Source organism: Sciurus vulgaris, assembly GCF_902686455.1.
Source record: "Sciurus vulgaris genome assembly, chromosome: 7".
Lineage (NCBI taxonomy): Eukaryota > Metazoa > Chordata > Mammalia > Rodentia > Sciuridae > Sciurus > Sciurus vulgaris.
In genome coordinates this window covers 133,824,871-133,843,967 of record NC_136467.1, presented here as the reverse complement: position 1 = coordinate 133,843,967, position 19,097 = coordinate 133,824,871, and the positions used below count along the sequence as shown (strand labels likewise).

Sequence of the window (19,097 nt, the reverse complement as noted above, 5' to 3'; positions counted from 1 at the left end):
TTGTCCCAAAAGAGCAAAATTAGATAAACTCATCCCTCTTACTTGTCCTCGGAGTTGGTCATGCTTTAGTGGAGGGGGTCTGTAAAAGTTCCAAAGTTTCAAGAACAGTTAAATATAAAAGGAGCGCCTAGCTCTTGCTTGCCTTATAAGAATACAGCTTTCTAGCCACATGACTCTCCGCAGAGCCACAGGAAGCCATATTTAAAGAAATGTCTCCATGTCTGTCTCTCATTCAGAGCTGTGTGCACTCTACCATGCAGACCCTGTCAGTGGGCCCTGTGCCCCAAACCGTGCAAAATGAACCACTGACTAGATCTCTACTGTAAAAGATACCACAGAAAAAAAGAAATTTGTAAAATTCTTCAGAAAAGTTAAGTACAAAACAAGATGGGAAGTCCTTAAACCTTCCCTTACAAGTTGGTTGGGGGATCCAGGGGTGTAGTTCACTTGTCCAGCATGTGCAAGGCCCTGGTTCCATCCCAGCATTGGGGGTGGGGGAACTGATTGGGCACAAGCATATTGACTGGTCACAACAGATGTCAGTTTACTGGTGCTGGCATGGAAAGCCTCTGTTTTGTTCGATGGGACCTCATCCTCTTCTATCTCAAGGGCTCTTGATCTAATTAGATTTCAGGGAGACAGAGCTTGGCAGGAAGGTTGAAGGGAGCAGCTAGCCTGCAGTGTAAGAGCTGAGCTCACAACTAATTGGGAAGTTTAACTGGCCCGTCTCTGGTTCAATGAAATACTTTCACAGCGTAGGGTAGCAATGCCTGTTTCTAAGCTTTTGAAAACCATTTTTCTTCTTCCTTAATTGCAGGTTCCCTGGTTGTTTTTATTATGAGCTACTTGTAGAAAATACAGGAAACATAATTACAATACAAAGGCTCCCTTTCCCAAGCCTACTGAGATCATTTGAAGCCAAACTGGGGTTTTAGGGTTTTGCTAACTATAAGTTCGCAGCCATGAATTGCATCCTATGCAGTGCTGGTTGATTTACAGCCAGTGTTAGTGATTAAACAATAAGCATGTTTCTCTGAGCCGTGTAGCTGCTATAGGATTGAGAGAGGGGAGGGACTGGCCCGGTTGCTTCATGACTCCACACTGCACAGTTTCCTCTGGGGAAAAAGAATGAATATCTTTGTGTGGCTCTTATAGTAAAAAGAGAAGCATTGTACAAGTATATACACATTTATTTAGGGGAAGGAAGAGAAATAAATTACTTGGGTTGTTTTCCCACTTACATTGGTAGCTCCTTGTAGCACTGTGTTAAATTGTTAATTACTAATTTTGAATCTGTATATAGACTTTTAGGTCAACAAGGAAAAAAATTTGTTTTACTCTGGTTAACACTCTGGGGAGGAAATGGGTACTTCAGTGTATTGTGAAATGCAAAGCCTTTGGGAGTTTGATTTATTCCAGTCTAAAAACACAGTGATGGATGAGTTGGGAGAGAGATTGCTGATGGCCTCTACTAGAGCATGGTTTCAGACAGTCAGTGCAGAGGTGTAAGCCTCCCTGTTTCTGGTGGAGAAGGCTGAGGAGAGAAGGTGAGCACCAAAGTGGGCAGTACCAACGCCTTCAACCCCAGCATAATATCTAGAACTAAGTCCCCTTGCCTGCCAGTTCAGGGAATTTGAAGCAAGTAAGCAGGAAAGCTTCCAACTGAAGCTTCGCTATCTTGTTACTTGCACTTGATATAACTAGTTTTAGGCAGTTCTTCAATATTTTATGTATACCTTGAGTATTTATCACCTTAAAAGATTGCCCATTTCATATCACCTTCACATTCTAACTGCTTATTTGAGGATTCACATCTTCTGTATTATTTGATGGAAAAAGTGAGAATATAGAAAAGCTAAATGTTCATCTCTTCTAAAAATGATGTAGCTCAAAGTCTTTGTTGTCTTATTCTTCCTTTCTTCCTTCATTCAACCCTCCTTTCCTTTCCTCCTTTCTTCCTTCTTGAAATTCTCTTCATAATCTTACTAATCAGTCTTCAGAGACCTGTAATAAACAAATTGATAAGAGAGGGCTGAGATGCAGGATCAATTTCTTCTCCACCAGTTTCCTTTTACCAGTCTTCTTTCCAAGGCGGTCTCTCAAATGGGTGAAAAATTAACTTCCTTTGTTTCCCTAGAACTCTCCATGAAGTTCTGGCCTGTTTGAGTTTCCCTCCCGTAAGGGTAGAACTGAACAGGCAGATCAGGAGGCAACTGGCCCCTCCTTTTCAAATATATTTTTGATAAGGTCCTGTTGGCTGGAGATGAGAAACTCAATTAATCAAGCACACGGCAGCTCCAGCCTCTTCTGTGGAGCTGAGGTTCTTTTAAAACTTAGCTAGATCTTCCACCGAGTGTGCTAGGGAGCGTTGGGGAGGAGGGAACTCCAAGAAGGGACCGTCATCTGACGAAGCTGAGGGGTCTTGGAAGAGCAATGTTGTCAGACTGCTTGGTGGCAACTCGTTGGTGGGTAGTGAAATGATCGAGTATCAGCATTTTCTAAGAATGAAATAAAAACAGAAGAGTAGAATAGTAGACCTAGTGCCCCTGGGTGGTAAGGGTAAAAATTGCTTCATAAAACTTCAGTTTCGGTTTATAAGCGTGTGGGTGTGCTGCAGGCAACGTGAGCTGTCTTTACTGTGGCCAGAAAATCTCGAGCCGCCGCCGGAGAAGAATCGCTCCAGGCTGCCGGCCGGGAATCAACTCGCTTGGGTCCATTGACAAAGAGGAGCGCGCTGCTCCTGCTGCCCAGAACCCGGTCCTAGGACTAGAGCCTCTACGCTCGGAGTCCCGCCCCCGCGTGGCTGGTGGCTTTGGATAGAACAAGCACTCGATGTCGGGTGCACCGTGCCCGCGGTGCAACAGGAGCCCGGCATCGCAGAGGGCGCGGGGGCGGGGAGGGGGAGCGGGATGATTTACTCCTCTTGTCTGAAATGTACAGTAATTCGAAACAGTTCTCACAGTAGCGTCCCTGACAACTTAATGTTTAAAAAAAAAGAAGGAGCCATTAAGAGTCGCTGGGGCGCGGTGGGGAGAAGGGGGTGGGCAGGAGGGAGGTGGCTGGGACGAGCTGGGGACTGATCGCTGTCACGGACCTAGCTGGCTTGAGCAGCACCTTCTTATTTATGATTTACTGCTCAGAGAGCCGCGACCGGACGCGCCCGGAAGGGACCGAAAGAAGGAAAAGGGGGAGCCTTGTGCGCCGGGAGAGAGGGCGCGGGCCGATCGCAGTGCGATGAAGGGCGTCCGCGCCGCGCGACCCACGCCCGCTTTATCCACCTCTTCCCCTAGGACTTTCTGCAAGGAGATTGCACCAAAGCTAAACAGAAGCTGAACTGGAAGCCCCGGGTCGCTTTTGACGTAAGTGTGTCTTCCACGGTGCGGAATCCTCAGGGTCGCCGGCTGCGGGGCTAGCGGGCTGGGCGGGGCGGGTGCGGGGCGGCCCGGGCTGCGGGGCAGCCGTTGGGGGTGAGGCCTTACCCGGCGCCCGCGGTGCCCAAGGCTGGGAGGCGGGGAGGCTGAGCCGGGGAGGAGGGAGGGCTGGGCCAGGCGGAGGCGGCCCCGGGGCGGGCCGGGTGCGGGAGGCCTCTCTGGGGCCACCACCCGGGGTGAGGTGTCACCCGGAGAGTGGCAGAAGCTCCTCCCTCACCGCCCACCCCGTGCCTCAGGGTCGCAGGAGCTGGTGGAGGGAGATGGTGCACGCCGACGTGGAGCTCATGAGGACTAACCCCAACGCCTGAGCGCGGCCTCAGAACCCCCGGCGACCTCCGACCTGTCGTCCCGCTTGGACCCCCGCGGGGTTGCGGGGTTGCAGGCGCAGACACGCGCAGGGGTGTACCCGGGTAGGGGCACGTAAAATACAGTCGGTGCCGTTGTCCCCGCCGGCAGGAGAGAGGGCTGCCAGGTTGGTAGGCAAACCGGGACGTGACACTCCGGGGTTTGGCCGCTTTGCTTTTGTCGAAGCCTCCTCTGAATGGTTTTGTGAAATCAAGATGTTTTAATCACACATTCACTTTACTTGAAATTATGTCACTTAGACAACTTAAATTCTGGGGCCTTTAAATTGTTTTTTCTTATTAAAAATGATCTTTTTACGAACAAGCACTAACAGAGTCATGTCTATGTTTTTCCCAAGTTATAAAAACAGCTATAAGGGTCCCAAACAAAAAATGCCAAAATCCATGCCTTGGAATGAAATGTTTCCCTGAGGCCTTGCTCCCTTTTGAAAAAGCCAGTGCTTGGAAGATCACGTAGGCTCAAAGGAGTCCCCTCCATAGTCTCTGCCTGAGACATTCCTTTACCTTCTTGATGACAATAAGCTAAGAAACCCTGTTCCTGCAGAAGTGAGGCATTCACACCCTCTCTGGTCTCTGCTGATTATAATTAGAATCCACTGGGCTCCCACCATCTCAAAAGAAAACTTGAGAAATGGGGTTACAAGAAGAAACTGAAGGTAAGTAAATATTGTTGCAACATTCCATGCCAAAGCCCTGGGTTACCCAGAGGTCTTCACTGGTATTCCTTTCCTTGTGGTCTAGAATCTTTCACACAATGCTTATTTACAACCTCTTCTCATCAGTACTAGAACACTAAAACACTTTTTAAACTGAATTTTGATTTATTCATTCAGCCAATTTATATTGTGCCTAATATATGTCAGACATTGTGCTACACACTTTGAACTACATCAGTGTTAATTAGAAGTTATAATAAAACATTTAAGGCCCGGCCTCAGATCACTGGATCCAGTTTCACTGAGTGCATCATTTAGGTGGCCTGGGTATGACCATAGGCATATGCTCCTGAACTATGTACAGTGGACAGCTACAAGTAGGTTGACACAAATATGTACAGAATACCTCCAGACCACAAGCAAGGAGTTGTGTACAGGTGTACACCCCTGCATGAATTACAGTATTTTGCCCTAGAACAAATCAGGTCAGGACTCTTCTCCCCCTCACTTCTCTTCCAAGCATAAAAAAATAAAACTTTGTAGCAAATGGAATTCTAGCCTTTGCACATGCGCGTGTGAGTGTGGGTAAACTATTTCTGAATGTCTTCTCAGGCAGGTTTATGATCTGGGGGAGGACTAGGGCTCCAACGGCTGGTGTAGGAGAGAGGGCTCTTTGTGTGGCTGCCCCAGTCCCTGTGAAAGCATGCTGGCCAGGGAGGCCTCAGCTTCCATGGAGCAGAACTGGGGCAGCCTGAGCTGGCCCACCCGGTTCTCAGAAGCTGCCCCAGGAGGAGACTTCTCCCAGCTCCCAAGCGGGATGCTGCTAATTGGAAGCAGATGGTCCCTCAGAGACTCAGCTTCCAGGACTGGGTGGGCTGGTGAGCGTACACAAATGCACACAGTCACAAATGGATACTTACACACACTGTTGCACAAAGGCACATGCAGTCACACACAAAATGCATCCATTCACAAATATACTCACCAACATAACATCTTACACACTGTCACACAAACACTTGACAAACACAACTCAAAAACCTGCTGTCACACAACACAATTTATATATATACAATCTCACAAATAAACCACTCTCCTCCTTGGCCTTGACCCTGACAGGCACCTCCTCTCCTCTGACCACCTGAGCCCTTCATCTCACACCCCGAAGAGAATATTTCATGTGAGTTCAGGCTTACAGGAGCCCCACTTAATCCCAATGTTTTGTGGCTTTTTAGCCTAAAACCATCATAAGCTGGTCAGGGAAGAGAAGGAGAGATTCTAAGCAGCACAGTCATTGTTAAATCATATTCTCAACATGAACTTGAGCATCAGTTTTTGAAGAAAACAAGTTATTATTAATTACAACCTTCTCACTCTTTTCCCCCTCAGTTGGGGGTAGCTCATTTGGTTTCCTGATGGGTGTGCATTTAAAAGGAGAAAAAGAGAACAGATTTGCTTCAGCATTTTTCTTTCCTGTGGCCATGCTTCAAGACAATCCATATTAAAGTGATTCTTCTATCTTAAATCTCAATTTAATTTCAGTGTATTTTCTTTTGTCCTTCAAGCATTCCTCTTTTTTTCCTGCTTTGCAAATTTGGCTATTAATTTTCAATATTATAAAACATCTCCCACCTTGATTTTTGGGGTGTGTGTGTAAAAACTAAGTGTTAAACTTTCAGTATGTCCAACTATTATGCCAAAGCTGTCAAACCCACATTTGTTTATCAGAGGAAAGACAAGTTGTATGGCTACTTGGGCTGCCCAGTGGCCTCACTTTCCATCTGACCTGCCTGCCAGTCCCAGTCATGGGCTATATCTGCTGCCCTTTGTCTTGAAGGAATTATGAGCCAGCCAGTGTGCTAGGCCCCAGCATAATAAACCTGTCACACCTCTGCAGCTGTGTAGGGGCCCAGGCCGGGCTGCGGGGCTGCACCACGTTAAGGGAAGTGCTAAAGTGCTTCCACAGATAATGCTCTGCACAAGATGGCTCCTTAGGAAACCAGATTGCCTGTCTGAATTGGGTGCCAGGTGAGGGGCAGATCCAGCACTCTAAACCCGATAGAAATTGTTTCAGGCTTCTTTTATTCCCCTTTAATGGCCTTGCCAACATCAACCACCAAACCCCAGTGCCCTGGCAGCCAAGAAGTTGGTGGGCTGCTAGTGAATACCACTTTTCCTGTGTTATTAAAACTAGGAGCAAGAGGCAACATTTAAAAGTTTTATTTTAAAATAATAACCTTGGGGTTAGGGGAGTAGCTCTTGGGTAGAGCATTTGCCTAACCTAGCATGCATAAGGCCCGGATACATCCCCGCAACCTCTATATAAACAAAGCAAGTGCATCATTTATAAGCAACTGTCTATAATGCTTCCTCATTCCTCCCCCCCACCCTCAAAAAAGAACCGCCTCAAAGCACATGGTATTTGTATTTAGCACCTTCAACTCGGCATTCTGTTTAAAGAGTAGCCCAAAGAATCCAAGTTCATACATCGGGTATTTTCCAGTCCTGCAATGCAGCTTAATTACTCAGAGGATGGCTATGAACAGAGGAGCTGTGTTGTGTGTGTGTGTGTGTGTGTGTGTGGTGTGTGTTACAAAAGATCAGCGCGCCCAGCATGCCATCTGCACCTTCCCAAACACTGAGGTTTTTCACAATTGGGGGTGCTGAGAATTTTCACAAGCAGCAGTGACAACCTGGGACACAAGGGCATTCTGGGAGATGACCCACACTCTGACTTCCCACGGTTCACACATGAAACCGTGGAGCACATGGGGCCCCTAGTCTCTTCTGGAAGTAGGGAGAGGTACTGCTGCCCTGGGCCCAGCAGTCCGCAGCCGTGGGCTCACATCTTGCTCCATCACCCCCAGTCCTACCTCGCCCCAACACATAACCTGGGTTGGTGGAACACATTATCAGGGGGTGTACCATCGGGGATAGGGCCCACTACTGGGCCATAGCGTTTCGCTGCCCCTAGACTACGAGGCTGCCCAGGAATCTCCAGAACACCAGGTGGAATTCTGTGGGCCTCTCCTGCGACTCGAACCCCCAAAGATCTTCCCAAGTTCCTAGTTAAGAATGATGGCAGGGCCCCTCCCCACACCCTGGAACGGGTCCTGGGCCAGAAAGTCTTTGCTGGGAGCCAAAGACTTCAGTCAGACCTCAGGTCCCACCGCCTACTCTCTGGTTCCCGCCCTTCCCCCAGGGACAGGATCACGGTCACACACAGCGGGCGCCCAGGTCTATGCTGTCCCTTTGATCTCTGAATCCTGGGGCCAAAGTGCCATCTTGGTGCGCTGCCGTGGTGCGCGGTACCACTTTGCTGTGGCGGATGAAGAACCCCGACGGCCGATGCAGAGGCCTAGACCGGCTCACTAGCACTTTGACCTCAGGCGAGGCTCTAAAACTCTGCTTTCAAGCTTCGGCCTTGAAGGAGGGGCTAAATGGGTCCGGGGACTGCAGCGGACCCGGCGGCGCCGCGCGTGCGCATGCGCCGGCCAGGAGTCCCCCTAGGACCCCGCGGGCCCCGGATCGTGCACATGTCCAGTTGCCAGCAGCCTCGCGCTCCCCAACTCAGGACCCCAGCGCAGAGGTGAGGAAGCATTGTCATTCATAAAAGAACTCCCTCACGTCTGTGGCCCTGGCATCACTGATGCTCACAAGCCGCTAGACCAAAAGCATGAGGGCCGCGAGCGGGCTGGTGAACAAGGGAAGCCAACAAATTGGGGCTCCACGGACTCACGATGCTTCGGGGGCGACGCTGGGCTCCGGCTGTCCTAAGGGGAAGCCGCACAGCCCGAAGCCCGGGCTGGAGTAACGGGCCGCGGGCGAGAGAATATATATTTGGAAGGGGTCAGGACCTCGGCTGCAGTCTGGCTTTTTATGGCGAGGAAACTGACTGGGAAGGGCCTTCTGGCGAAGCTTTCCTGTTGTGCCTCTTTGCCCCGGCAGCGCCAGGCGCGGGAAGCGCGGCTGCACCAGGGAAGGAGGACGGCCTTTTCTCTGCGGCTCTGAGGACACGGCTCCCGGTAGGGGCTGCCGGGTAGGCCTGCCCTGGAGCTAGCGGACAAATGCAGAAGGAACATGTCACATTATTTTTCTGGCACCGAACACACTGTAAATCCTGCCCCGCGCCTCCCGAATAGTCCGTTCACGCGACAGAAGTAGGGCGGGGTTGGGGGGTGCGCTGGGGTGCGCGCAGAGTCCCGCAGAGACCCAGGACTTGGCGACCTAGGACACCAACCCTTGGCTCTCTCTGGGAATATTTGACACCCAGACCGCCCTTGACTGGGGAAGCCAATTGGGCCTCCTCTTCAGAACTCTCCCCAGCAACTTAGGACAGTATCTGGAGGTTGCGCCCCTCGGCCGGCGTTAGCCCTCACATCGTCTTTGCCCTGACTAGCGTGCCCTTGGTGGGTACCAAGAATAAAACTGATCTTCAGAATTGAAAGGAAGCCTCGGGCTGCGCAGCTAGGACTGTCCTGGATACCCAGGCTCCGGAAAGGCCCCAGGCCCGGCCCCACCAGCCGCGAACCCCAGGCTGCAGACCCTGCGAGGCTGCGGACCTGGCCGGGCCTAGGGGACTGTTACCCCTTGTCCTCTCCCCCGCACGACGGTCTCCTGGGACAAGTCTAAAGGCCCCTTTGCGCACCAGCGGAAATGCCGATTTCGTTCAACTCAGAGGACAGTTTTCGTTTCTTCCCCCGCCAGCAGATTTTTAAAGAATCCGATCGCCACTGAAACATGTGCTCCTCAGCCCTGTCCGGTTTGCACGTCTGTAGCCATTAACGAGCCTCCGGGACCAATGACCTGCTTTTATACTGAAGGAAATGCCGAGGCCTTTAAGAGTTAATGGCGCTAAATGTGTTGGTTTTCCTGCTTTTTCCCTGGAGTAGGTAATGGGAGGGGGGATTCGGATGCATACATTCTCTCTCTCTTCCCCCCACCTCGCCCCACCAACCCACACTCCAATATCTTCCCCTCCATTTCTTGATCTAGGTCGTCCCCAAAGCCTTTCAGCAAACCCTCTCATTCCCCAAACTCTAGTTCCCCAACCCCAGCCCCTGGGTTGAGCCTCCCTCACCTCCCTACCCTACCAGGGGATGGTACCACCCAGGTCAAGAGAGAATCCTCAGTTGCCCAGCCCTGACTGCCCTACTGCTGCTCCCACTGGATGCACAAATTGCTCTCCCATGCCCACCCAAGTAGCACTAAGCTATGTTGACTTAAGGGCAAACAGGTAGCCCACCCAGTCCCCTTCCTGGGAGCAACTTGTAGAGGCAGCTGAAGAAGAGAGTAGGAATAGTGGAATGAGGCCTTCCAAAACTATCGGGTTTGAAGGGACCTGTGGGCAGGCTAGAGCAACATGCTCTTTGGAAGAAGACAGACACACATCCTTAGGGCAAGGGGCTTTGGGAAGTGTCATTGAGGCTTTCCAGGTCACCCTCCTGACCCCAGGCTGGGAGATTACAAGCAGGAAGCAATGCCAGGCCCTCTCTCAGGTCCAGGTGACCCAGCCTATCCTCTCCTTGGAGGGGGAGCTCTGCTCTTCTCCAAGACAGACTGGGACCTATATGCAAGGAAATTCCAGATCCTGCTGCATCTCCTATAATACGCTCAATATGCTACAAATTTAAAATCAGTGAGGGAAAAAATCAAGTAAACAATAAAAAAAAACCTAATATAAAACAGAGTTTCTTATGAGCCAAGGTAAGATGGGAAAGGAGGCAAAAAAAGGTCTGTTGAGCCTTATGCTCCCTGTGCCTTATTTTAGTTTCCAATAAGGCAGACATGGTACATTTTGCTCAATTTTCCACTCCTAATCACGTTGAGAACATGGGTAGAGAAGTGGCTTTCACTCTGCTGAATGGGTTTTGGAGCTGGAATTCATTTAATTAAGTATTGTTTCTTTCCCTACCAGACTCGGACCTGGAACCTGACAGTTCTGCTCCTGTGTGGCCCCAGGTCTATTCCAGGCCTGGGCAAAAGATCCCCAGCAGGACTGCACTGGCCCCAGAAGGCTCAGCACAGAGTGGACCCTGGGGCCACCAGAGGCAGTGCAAACTAAGAGTGGTGACATCTGGGAGAAACTCCAGGGGCCTCATGGCCTTGTATGGGAAAGGAGGAATGATGGGAAAGAGAGAGAGAGAGAAAGAGAGAGAGAGAGAGAGAGAGAAGGAAACGCAGGGATAGAGACACGAAGATACATCGAACTTAATGGTTACGAAAGTGGGAGCTGGAATAAAGAAAGAAGGGAATGAGGCCCACGAAATTTCCAGCTATGGAGGTAGGGCCCAAATAGGAAAGTGGGAGTGAAATGCCATTAATAAAACCTCTTTTCGGGGAAACTTTTGGCTGGGTTATAAATTCAAATAAGAGATTTCAGAGAAGTAATGTTTCTGAGGCTGGCATTTGGGCCCCATGGCCAATCTCAGTGGGCTTATCTTCCTGCCAAGTGGCCATTGTCTGAATAAGTCAGACTTCCCTTGTTGGGAGTTCCTCTGAACTCTTGGACCCCTCTTGGTCCCTTTACTCCCCACACCCTAATCTTTCTGCTGGGTGGGGAGTAAATGCCCACACCAAATACTCTGTTCTGCCAGCCAGTTTTATTACTTGATCACCATCAATCTTACCCCTAACACGACATTTGTTTATGACTAGATGGGAAGGACTAATGGCTTCATGAACCAGCCATGAAATGAGTAGAGAAGAATTTAAAAAGAAGACCCTGAAACACCAGGCAGGACACAGTGGTAGGGGACACAGAGCTGACAGCTCAAAAGCAAATGGAGCCCTTCTCCTGGAGATCTCAGATGTGAGATGGGGATAGAGGAAAACTGTCACTACAACCAGGCTTGCTTCTAGTAACACTGACAGCCTGGGAGAACAATGATTTGGTTGCCTAAGGCTTGGATAGAGTATGGATGTCTCTTGTCCCTCCTGGCCTGTGGGGCCAGGCTGCCTGAACATGCAGAGTTCAGGGTCTCTCCAGTTTTACATCATTAAGAACAAAACTAATAGCCCTCCACCCTAAAGCCCAAGACTCCCCCTGCCCACAAGTGAACAGGGTGAAAGAGAAAAAGTGTCATGACTTTCCTCACCTATCAAAGTTAGGGAGAGCCCAAAAGGGCTATAAGGCACTCTTGTTTCCTGACCCTTGTTTCTGACCCGACAGGAAATAGCCAGAAGCTTACAGGCAACCAGTACAATTGAGCCTTATTCCTCTGCAAACATCGATTAATAATGACACAAACTGCATGAAATGATAGATTGTAAAATGCATGCTTGTTTGCATGCAGCCTGGTGAAAAAGGCCTGCTAACTACATAACCCTGCAAAACAGCACGCGTTTCTATCACACGTGCACTATGCCAAATGCAAGATTTTATGTGGCATATAGCATGCTGGCATTTGTGCACTCATAGTATATATTGGTAAGAAAATAAACACACCCCACTTGCACATACATATTTTGTCCTAAAATACTTATTCTCCTAAAGCTTTCTACAGAAGCAGTTTACAAAATTAGCTGATTCTCCACCTGAACCCTGCCTGCCATCAGCAGACTAATTTCAAAATGAACTGGCTATCAGTTAAAATATCAAGAAAAATATTTTACAGAAAAATATTTTACAGAAAAATACTTATTATAAAGAAAGTACAAATCAAACATGTGAATCACTACACAGTAAGAAATTCCCGGTCAAATAATGTCAAGAATTGGTTTTTCTTAAATTGGATATGAAAATTCAAAATGTATTGTAAATGTATTGATGGCAGAAAAATTACATATTTGTTATTTTAAAAATCAGAATAAGGAGCAGACCTTCTCTCCTCCCAAACTTAGTTTCTAAACTATTATGTAGGCAACTCGTGCAGAATAACTATAAATGTATGACACATACACCTTCCTAGACACATGTCTTCCATGCCTAATTTTTCAAACTTTCAAATCGAAAAGGGTAAAAATAAGGAACTCTCCTCAGGCGCGAAGGGAAACATTTCCATAGCTGGGGTGAGGGGCTCCCCGCCGGTCACAGAAGTCACAACACCGCACGCACGCCCGTTTCTCACCAGCTGCAGAGGGCCCAAATAGGAAGGACTGCAAGGGGCGCCCGCAGCCCACTCCAAACCCTGGCGTGCTGGGGAAGGGCCCAGGCTGGAACCCGCCGGCTCTTCCCATGGCCAAGCTCTCCCCAGCTGCCGGGTTCTGGGCAGGTCGAGTACACAACCCGGCGTGCGGGACGCGGACGGCCTCCTCCCCACACGGACCTAGCTGTCCCGCAGGTCACCCTTCCCAGCAGCGCGGCCTAGCAAGAAGCCCATCTAGCTGTCCAGGGCCGGGCTGAGTCTAGGCCCAGGGCTGGCTACGGCCGCGATGTTCTTAAGGCTTCAAAGCCGAGGCCCACGGAGATGGTGAGGGATGCGAGCACGTGGACCCCGAACACTGGGAGTTGGCCTCACTTAGGCCTCTCGCGTTCACTACGCCGAGCGACTTCCTGCATGGCCACTGCCAAGTGATTTGTGGCGTCTGTAAACCGACCTCACACACTGCAGAAGTACGCAGCCCTATGTTGGAGGTTGCCTGGGGCCACAGCGCTAGCCCGGACAGGTCCAGCACGGCCCGGCCAAGGCTGGCGGACTGGGGACACGGGCGGACCTGGGAGGTGGTCGTGCAAACCAGTGGCCCCGGTTCCCCGCGCTTGCTGAGGCTGTGGGGCGCGCTGTCACCCGTGAGCAATGAAGTGCCTGTGACCTTTCCAACCGGGCTGGGCTCCTAAACACACGTGTGTCTTCAAAACAAAGGCGGCGAGCAAGGAGGAAATGGGAGCACTCCGGGGCCGGGCAGCGCCAGGCGGAGTCGCGGGGTGAGGAGGGGAGCGAGTTCCTCGGCGGCTGCCCCGGGCGCCGTCGCCAGGGCCCCAAGATGCTTCTTCCGACTGCGCGACCCTGGTGCCCTGCGCTCACACACGCCTGTTCTTTGCCACCTTCGCTCTGCGCCGTCTTCCCGGCATCCCGACGCAACCTGTGATTAACCCATCAAACCCAACAGAGGTCTCCTTTGACTCCATTTTCTCCCCAAACAACTTATTTCGAGAGGAGGCCGCGGAGGCAAGAGCGGGAATCCGCGGAGGGAGGCGGCGAGGCGGGGGCGGGCGTGGGAGGAGGAAAAAGCTCCAAACGCAAACAGAAGCCGGCCTGGCCGCAGCGGGTAATTACAGCTAATTAGCTGAAGAGCGTTCCCATCGGGGAGCTGCGTCCTGGAGGCCGGCGTCAGGGTCCGACGCTACTCGGAAGAATCCGGGCCCCAGCTGGAAAGCCAGCGGTGAGCCACGGGTCTCCACTCGCCACCCCCACTCCCCACTCCATAGAATTGAACCAGATTCATCGAGAACTGTACGCTCTTCAGCTACTCAGCCTCGAAGCCCGTCAACCCGACAGGGCCGTGGGTCACCTGCTGCCGCTCTCCATCCGGGCCTAGACAACCCAGCTCCGGCCACCAGACCATTTGTTCACAAATCCCAGCTCCACCTTCTCTTCCCCAAAGTGGAGCAATGCATCAACTCCACAAGATTTGTCGGTGGATTCTTCACTTTCATCCCCTCCCCACCTTATCCCCCAGAAAAGGGTAATCCAAAGCTCCAAGCAGCCCTAGGACCTAGGGCTGCGACAGCCAAAGGAAGATTAAAAGGCAGCAGTGAGGCCAGCCCCAGCCGGCCTGACCAAACCAAGAGACACCGCGTCAGCACCGCTGCGATCTTCCCTGGCTATTAGGTTACGGCTCTGGGGGAGGGGACCGAGCGAATCAGAGGCCACGTAAAGCAGTTTTTGACTGAAATTAGAGTGTATTTATTTGCAGCAATCCTTTAACAATGATCAAATTTTGACAACAAGCAACAGCAATTACTGCTTAAGTGTTGCCTCTAGATAGGAGCGGCAGATAGGAAACTGCATTATCTCGAAAACAAACTGAAAGGCCCTGCATGTCTGTAATCAAATCGCCATCTCCCCAAAGTCTGATTGACAGGGCAGATCACCCTAAGATAAAGAATTTATTACATTTCCTGGGTTATTTACAAAAGGGGGGAGGGCCAATCCGAATTGCCCCCTCGGTTTAACTGTGAATTAACAAGAAAAATTGGTTTGGAAAAAAAAAAAACAACACCCTAGACTAAATGTTCTGCCCTTCTCTTTCCTTCTTGTTATTGCTTTAAATCTTTTTCAAAAAATAATTGTTCTACAAACATGTCTTCTAAAATAGTTACCCAAAGATTAAATATCCCTTTCCAACCCACAGTATATTTGTATCTTTAAAAAAAAATCAACCCTTCTATGTAACACATGAAGGACTGTAAATGTGGATGAGATATATACATACACTTAAAAACTGGTTTATTTTTCCTCTTACAAAGGACTGAAATTAATAGGGAAAAAATCTATTTAGCATCTGGCTCACAGGGACGTATAATATGTATTGCAATTTTATATGGGATGCATGAGCCAAATATCCATCTGTGTATATCTTCAGGCACATTTGCATCTCTCTACACACAGGTAACACTGTAGTAAGACTGCTGCTGATTCATGGGCTTAAAATTTCCAAATCATGTTCTGTCATTACTGTGAAAAAAGTATTTGTTTACATGCCAACTCAGATCTGTTTAGGAAATTATCTTTTTACTAGCCACAAAGCAGGTTGACTATACAGTACATTTTGCAGAAGATGCTGCAAGGAAAAAAAAAGATCTAAATAAAGAGACTTTCAGTGAATTTTTACATGAACTAGTCAGAGAGTTTCTCTTTTTCAGAGATTTGGGTGGAGAACAGGTAACTCCTAGTGTTTTTTGTTTTTTTTTTTATCTCTGAAATCTTTCTTTATATTAAAGCTGTATTAAAGTATCCAGACATAGGTCTCATTCAAACTGAATGGCAATTTATTAATAAACAGACAATGAATATGTTCAACAAAAAGAAAGAAAAGATGATAGAATAAGATTAATACAGTTTCCCTTTTTATAATGAGGAAAAAGGCACAATTTAAAGTTTCAGACAATTTAACGTCAGGTTTTGGAAACACTTTCTGGCGTTTGGTCCACGACATCCAACTACAAATTAAAAATAAATTACTATGTTGCAATTTACATTTTAAAACAAGTCCATGAATAAAAAGAAAGCGATTTTCATATACGGGGACTTTCCCCCTCCTTTCAACATAGGATAAAATAATATCTTACAGGTGAGAGGCAAGGAAAAAGGCAGGGGAAGGGAGAGGAGAGGAGCAGGAAAGCGAGTCTCTGAAAAGCAAGAAGAAACTTACGTGTTATCTGGAGTAACACTGTCCTTTAATAAACCATGATTTTGTTGTCTCTGTACAAAACAGTTTACGTTTTTGTTTATTTAGATAAGGCAAAGTGGACGTGGCTCTGGATTAATCTTTTAAGAAAATAGTTTTCTTTGAGCTGCTGCTGGTGAGTTGAATGTGGGGAGGGATTCTGTTCGCTGGTGTGGTGAATATTTCTCATATTTTAAATTGGATATTTTTAGTTTCGATTTTGCATTGATGGATTCTTTCGACTGTTCCTGCTTTGGGATTCTATTCACTTCGGCTTTGACAGTGCCGCGACAAAGAAGGCGGTCAAAATTTACTACAGTCATAGACGAAAGCCCCGGACGTGCGATACAGAGACTGGCTGGCAGGGAAGGCCATCTGACAGCTACTATTCCCGTTCACAGGAGAGTTGTTCAAGCCGATTCTCTGGGACTCAAACATCTCCCGCACAGAATGGAAGTTCTGCTGCTGGGCGGGATAGCCCGCGGCCGCGGCGGCCGCCGCCGCGCTCGCCAAATGGCCCAGGTCTCCGCCCGTCTGGTTCAGGTACCACGAGGTGAGCCGGCCTTGGTGGGCCGCAGGGTGGTGGCCGGTCTCCTGGCCGCCCCCGCCGTGACTCAGGGAGGATGAGCTGCTGCTGGTGACTGGAGGCAAAGAGTAGTCGGGCAGGGAGTCTTCCACTGCTGAGCCGCCCGCGCCCCCAGGTGCACCCTGCAAGTGGCCGCCGCGTTCGCCGGCGGCATACAGGCTCATGGCCTGCAGGTTGCAGTGGTAGGTCCCGGTGCCCCCAGCGCCCCCAGCGCCACCCCCACCACCGCCCCCGCCGCCCCCGCCAGAGCTGCCGGCGCTGGAGCTCTGGCTGCAGGGGGAGCTGTAGAGGGAGCTCTGGCCAGGCGAGTAGGCTCCAAGCGTCAGCGGGGGTGCGATGCCCGCGCGCGAGGACGCAGCCAAAAGGCCGGAGCTGAGCTCCGCAGCTGTGCCCTGAGGCGACCCCCGCAGCGAAGTCATGATGTTGTCCACGCTGAAGCCCTGGCTGTGGTGTGGCGGCGGCGGCGCAGGTTGCGCGGACTGCGGTGGAGGTGCGGGATCCGCACCATCCAGGCTCAGTGGTCGCGCCGAAGGCAGGCTGCCGGGAGGGCTGCTCCCGCTCGACAGGCTGCTGCTGCTGCTGTCGGGGCTCTCAATTTTGGGCACCGTGGCGGCGCTGCCGCTACCCAGGGCGGCGGCGGGGGACAGGGGCTGGGGTGGCGAGGGGCACGTACCGTTCTCGGTCTTGATGTCCTGGATGCGCACAGGAGGCGGCTGTGGTCCGGGCGCAGTGCCGTCGGCCTGCTCCGGCGGGGCGGGCGGAGGCTGGCGGCCAGGCGGCGGTGGCGGAGGCTCCTTGAGGTGCAGCCGGTCCTTCTCCTCCTTGTCCTTCACCGCGTCCTTCTTCTTGAAGCGCCGCCGCCGCCGCAGGAAGCTGCCGTTCTCGAACATGTTGTAGGAGTCCGGGTCCAGCGTCCAGTAGCTGCCCTTGCCAGGCTTCTTGTCATCGCGGGGCACCTTAACGAAGCACTCGTTGAGCGAGAGGTTGTGGCGGATGCTGTTCTGCCAGCCCTGCTTATTGTCCCGGTAGAAGGGGAAACGGTCCATGATGAACTGGTAGATGCCATTGAGGGTGATCTTCTTGTCCGGGGCATTTTGGATGGCCATGGTGATGAGCGCGATGTAGCTGTAGGGTGGTTTCACCATATCCTTGGGCTGTGGCTGTGGCGTGTAGGGCCCGTAGGCGCGGGCCATGCCGCCTGGGTACTGCTCGGCGTGTGCCGGGTGCGAGTACACGCTCATGGGGGCCGGCATGGCTGTGTAGCCGCCCCCAGCCGCTGCCGCTGCCGCGCGGTAGTAGCTCTGCTCGCCGCCGAGGTAGGGCACCACTCCCAGGGAGTTGGGGCTGGACACGGAGTAGCGCGCCTGCATGGCCCCGGCTCGCCGCCGCCGCCGCCGCCCCGCGCCGCCCGCCGCCCCCCACCCTCGCTCTGGCCGGGCCGCGCTGCGCCGGCCGCTGAGTCCGAGTCCGAGTACGGGCCCCGCCGAGCTGGTGCCGGCCCGCCGCGCTGCGTCTGGCTCGGCCGCCGCCGCCGCCTCCCAGCGCCTTTGGTCGCGCGGCCTCTCCCTGCGCTGGCTTGAGCTCTTTGGGCGCCTCCGGCCACCTCGCGACCCGCCGCAGCCGCGAGAGAGGGTCGCTTCGAGGGGAGAGGGTCAGACGAGGATGAGGCAAATCGCCTTGGAGGAACTCGCAGAACAACTTCCAGGCACAAACGGAAAAAAAGAGCCAAAAATTAAAAACAAGAAGGCGCCCTTCTCGCCACACAGCCTGCGCCTTCCAGGAGACTGCCCCGAACTGCTGGCGAAGGCGGCCAAATAACCAGGGGCGGCGGGGGGGGGGGGGGGGCAGCGCGCCTGCCGCCTTCCCGGGCCCCGCGTCACCTTTTTTCAGTCTCTCGCGCGCCGGCCGCTTAAGGAAGCATTGGGAAAACTTCTGAACTTTTGAGCATCCGTCACCCAGGCGAGGACTTTTTTACGCAGTTACATTTTTTTCCGGGCAGCGGAGCCCCGCCCCGCTACGGCGGTGGCAGCCAATGGGAGGCGAGAACCGCCTCTGAATGAGCCGAAGGCCGAACCCGACCGGCCCGCGCCCCGCGGCCGGAGGACCGCCGGGCTGACCACACGCGCGCCGGCCGCCCGAGTCTCGCGCCGGTGCCCCTGCCCGCGCGAGGCCCGAGCCGGTGGTCGGTTCGCCCCCGGAGACCCACCAGCTCACCTTTGGCACTACCGGGACTACCTCTCACTCTGGGCCATCCGCACGAATTCCCATTGTTCCTGCAGACTTCCTAGGTCCTTTCTAGGGCCTCACGCAGACCCTTCTTGGGCCCGCAGCTCCTAAATGTTCACCGAGTCCTCGAGCCCCGCCTCGCTCTGGCTCGCTCCCATTCCTTCGCTGATACACCTGGCTCCAGCGCCGGGATTTCCCGGGCCTCTCCACCTATCCGCTCACCTTTCCTGCCCGATTTCCTCTGGCTCCAATCGCCACTCTCACTGGGTACACCGATATCTCTAGTTTCCCTTCTCACACACCTCGAGGTCTCTTCCCGTCCTAAGTTCAGTTACAAAGGGTACTATTTTGAGGGTTCAGTCACATTCGTGACGTTTCCAGTGGGGAGGGTGTCGCCACACCTAGCCCCCTTATATAACCATTTCCTCGTCGAAATAAGGGTAAGGGATACGCGTCCCTGCTAGGGGTTTGGGACAGTAGTTCGTTCTGGTAGACTGTGCCAGCC

General features: G+C 51.8%; 2 protein-coding genes across 2 annotated transcripts in view; one reads left to right on the top strand and one right to left on the bottom strand.

Moving 5' to 3' along the window:
* Window positions 1-4,103, top strand: part of GMDS (GDP-mannose 4,6-dehydratase) — a 626,998-nt gene extending 622,895 nt beyond the window's left edge. Inside the window, 3 exon segments of the mRNA XM_079148803.1 lie at window positions 3,291-3,359; window positions 3,676-3,684; window positions 3,686-4,103. Coding sequence (XP_079004929.1) covers window positions 3,291-3,359; window positions 3,676-3,684; window positions 3,686-3,739 — 132 coding nt within the window. The 3' untranslated portion in view covers window positions 3,740-4,103.
* An 11,139-nt stretch (window positions 4,104-15,242) lies between these two features.
* FOXC1 (forkhead box C1) lies at window positions 15,243-18,325 on the bottom strand. Its single transcript, XM_079147893.1, has one exon. It carries the CDS (start codon window positions 17,734-17,736, stop codon window positions 16,084-16,086), a length of 1,653 nt encoding a protein of 550 aa, XP_079004019.1. The 5' UTR covers window positions 17,737-18,325; the 3' UTR covers window positions 15,243-16,083.
* Window positions 18,326-19,097: the final 772 nt, after the last annotated feature.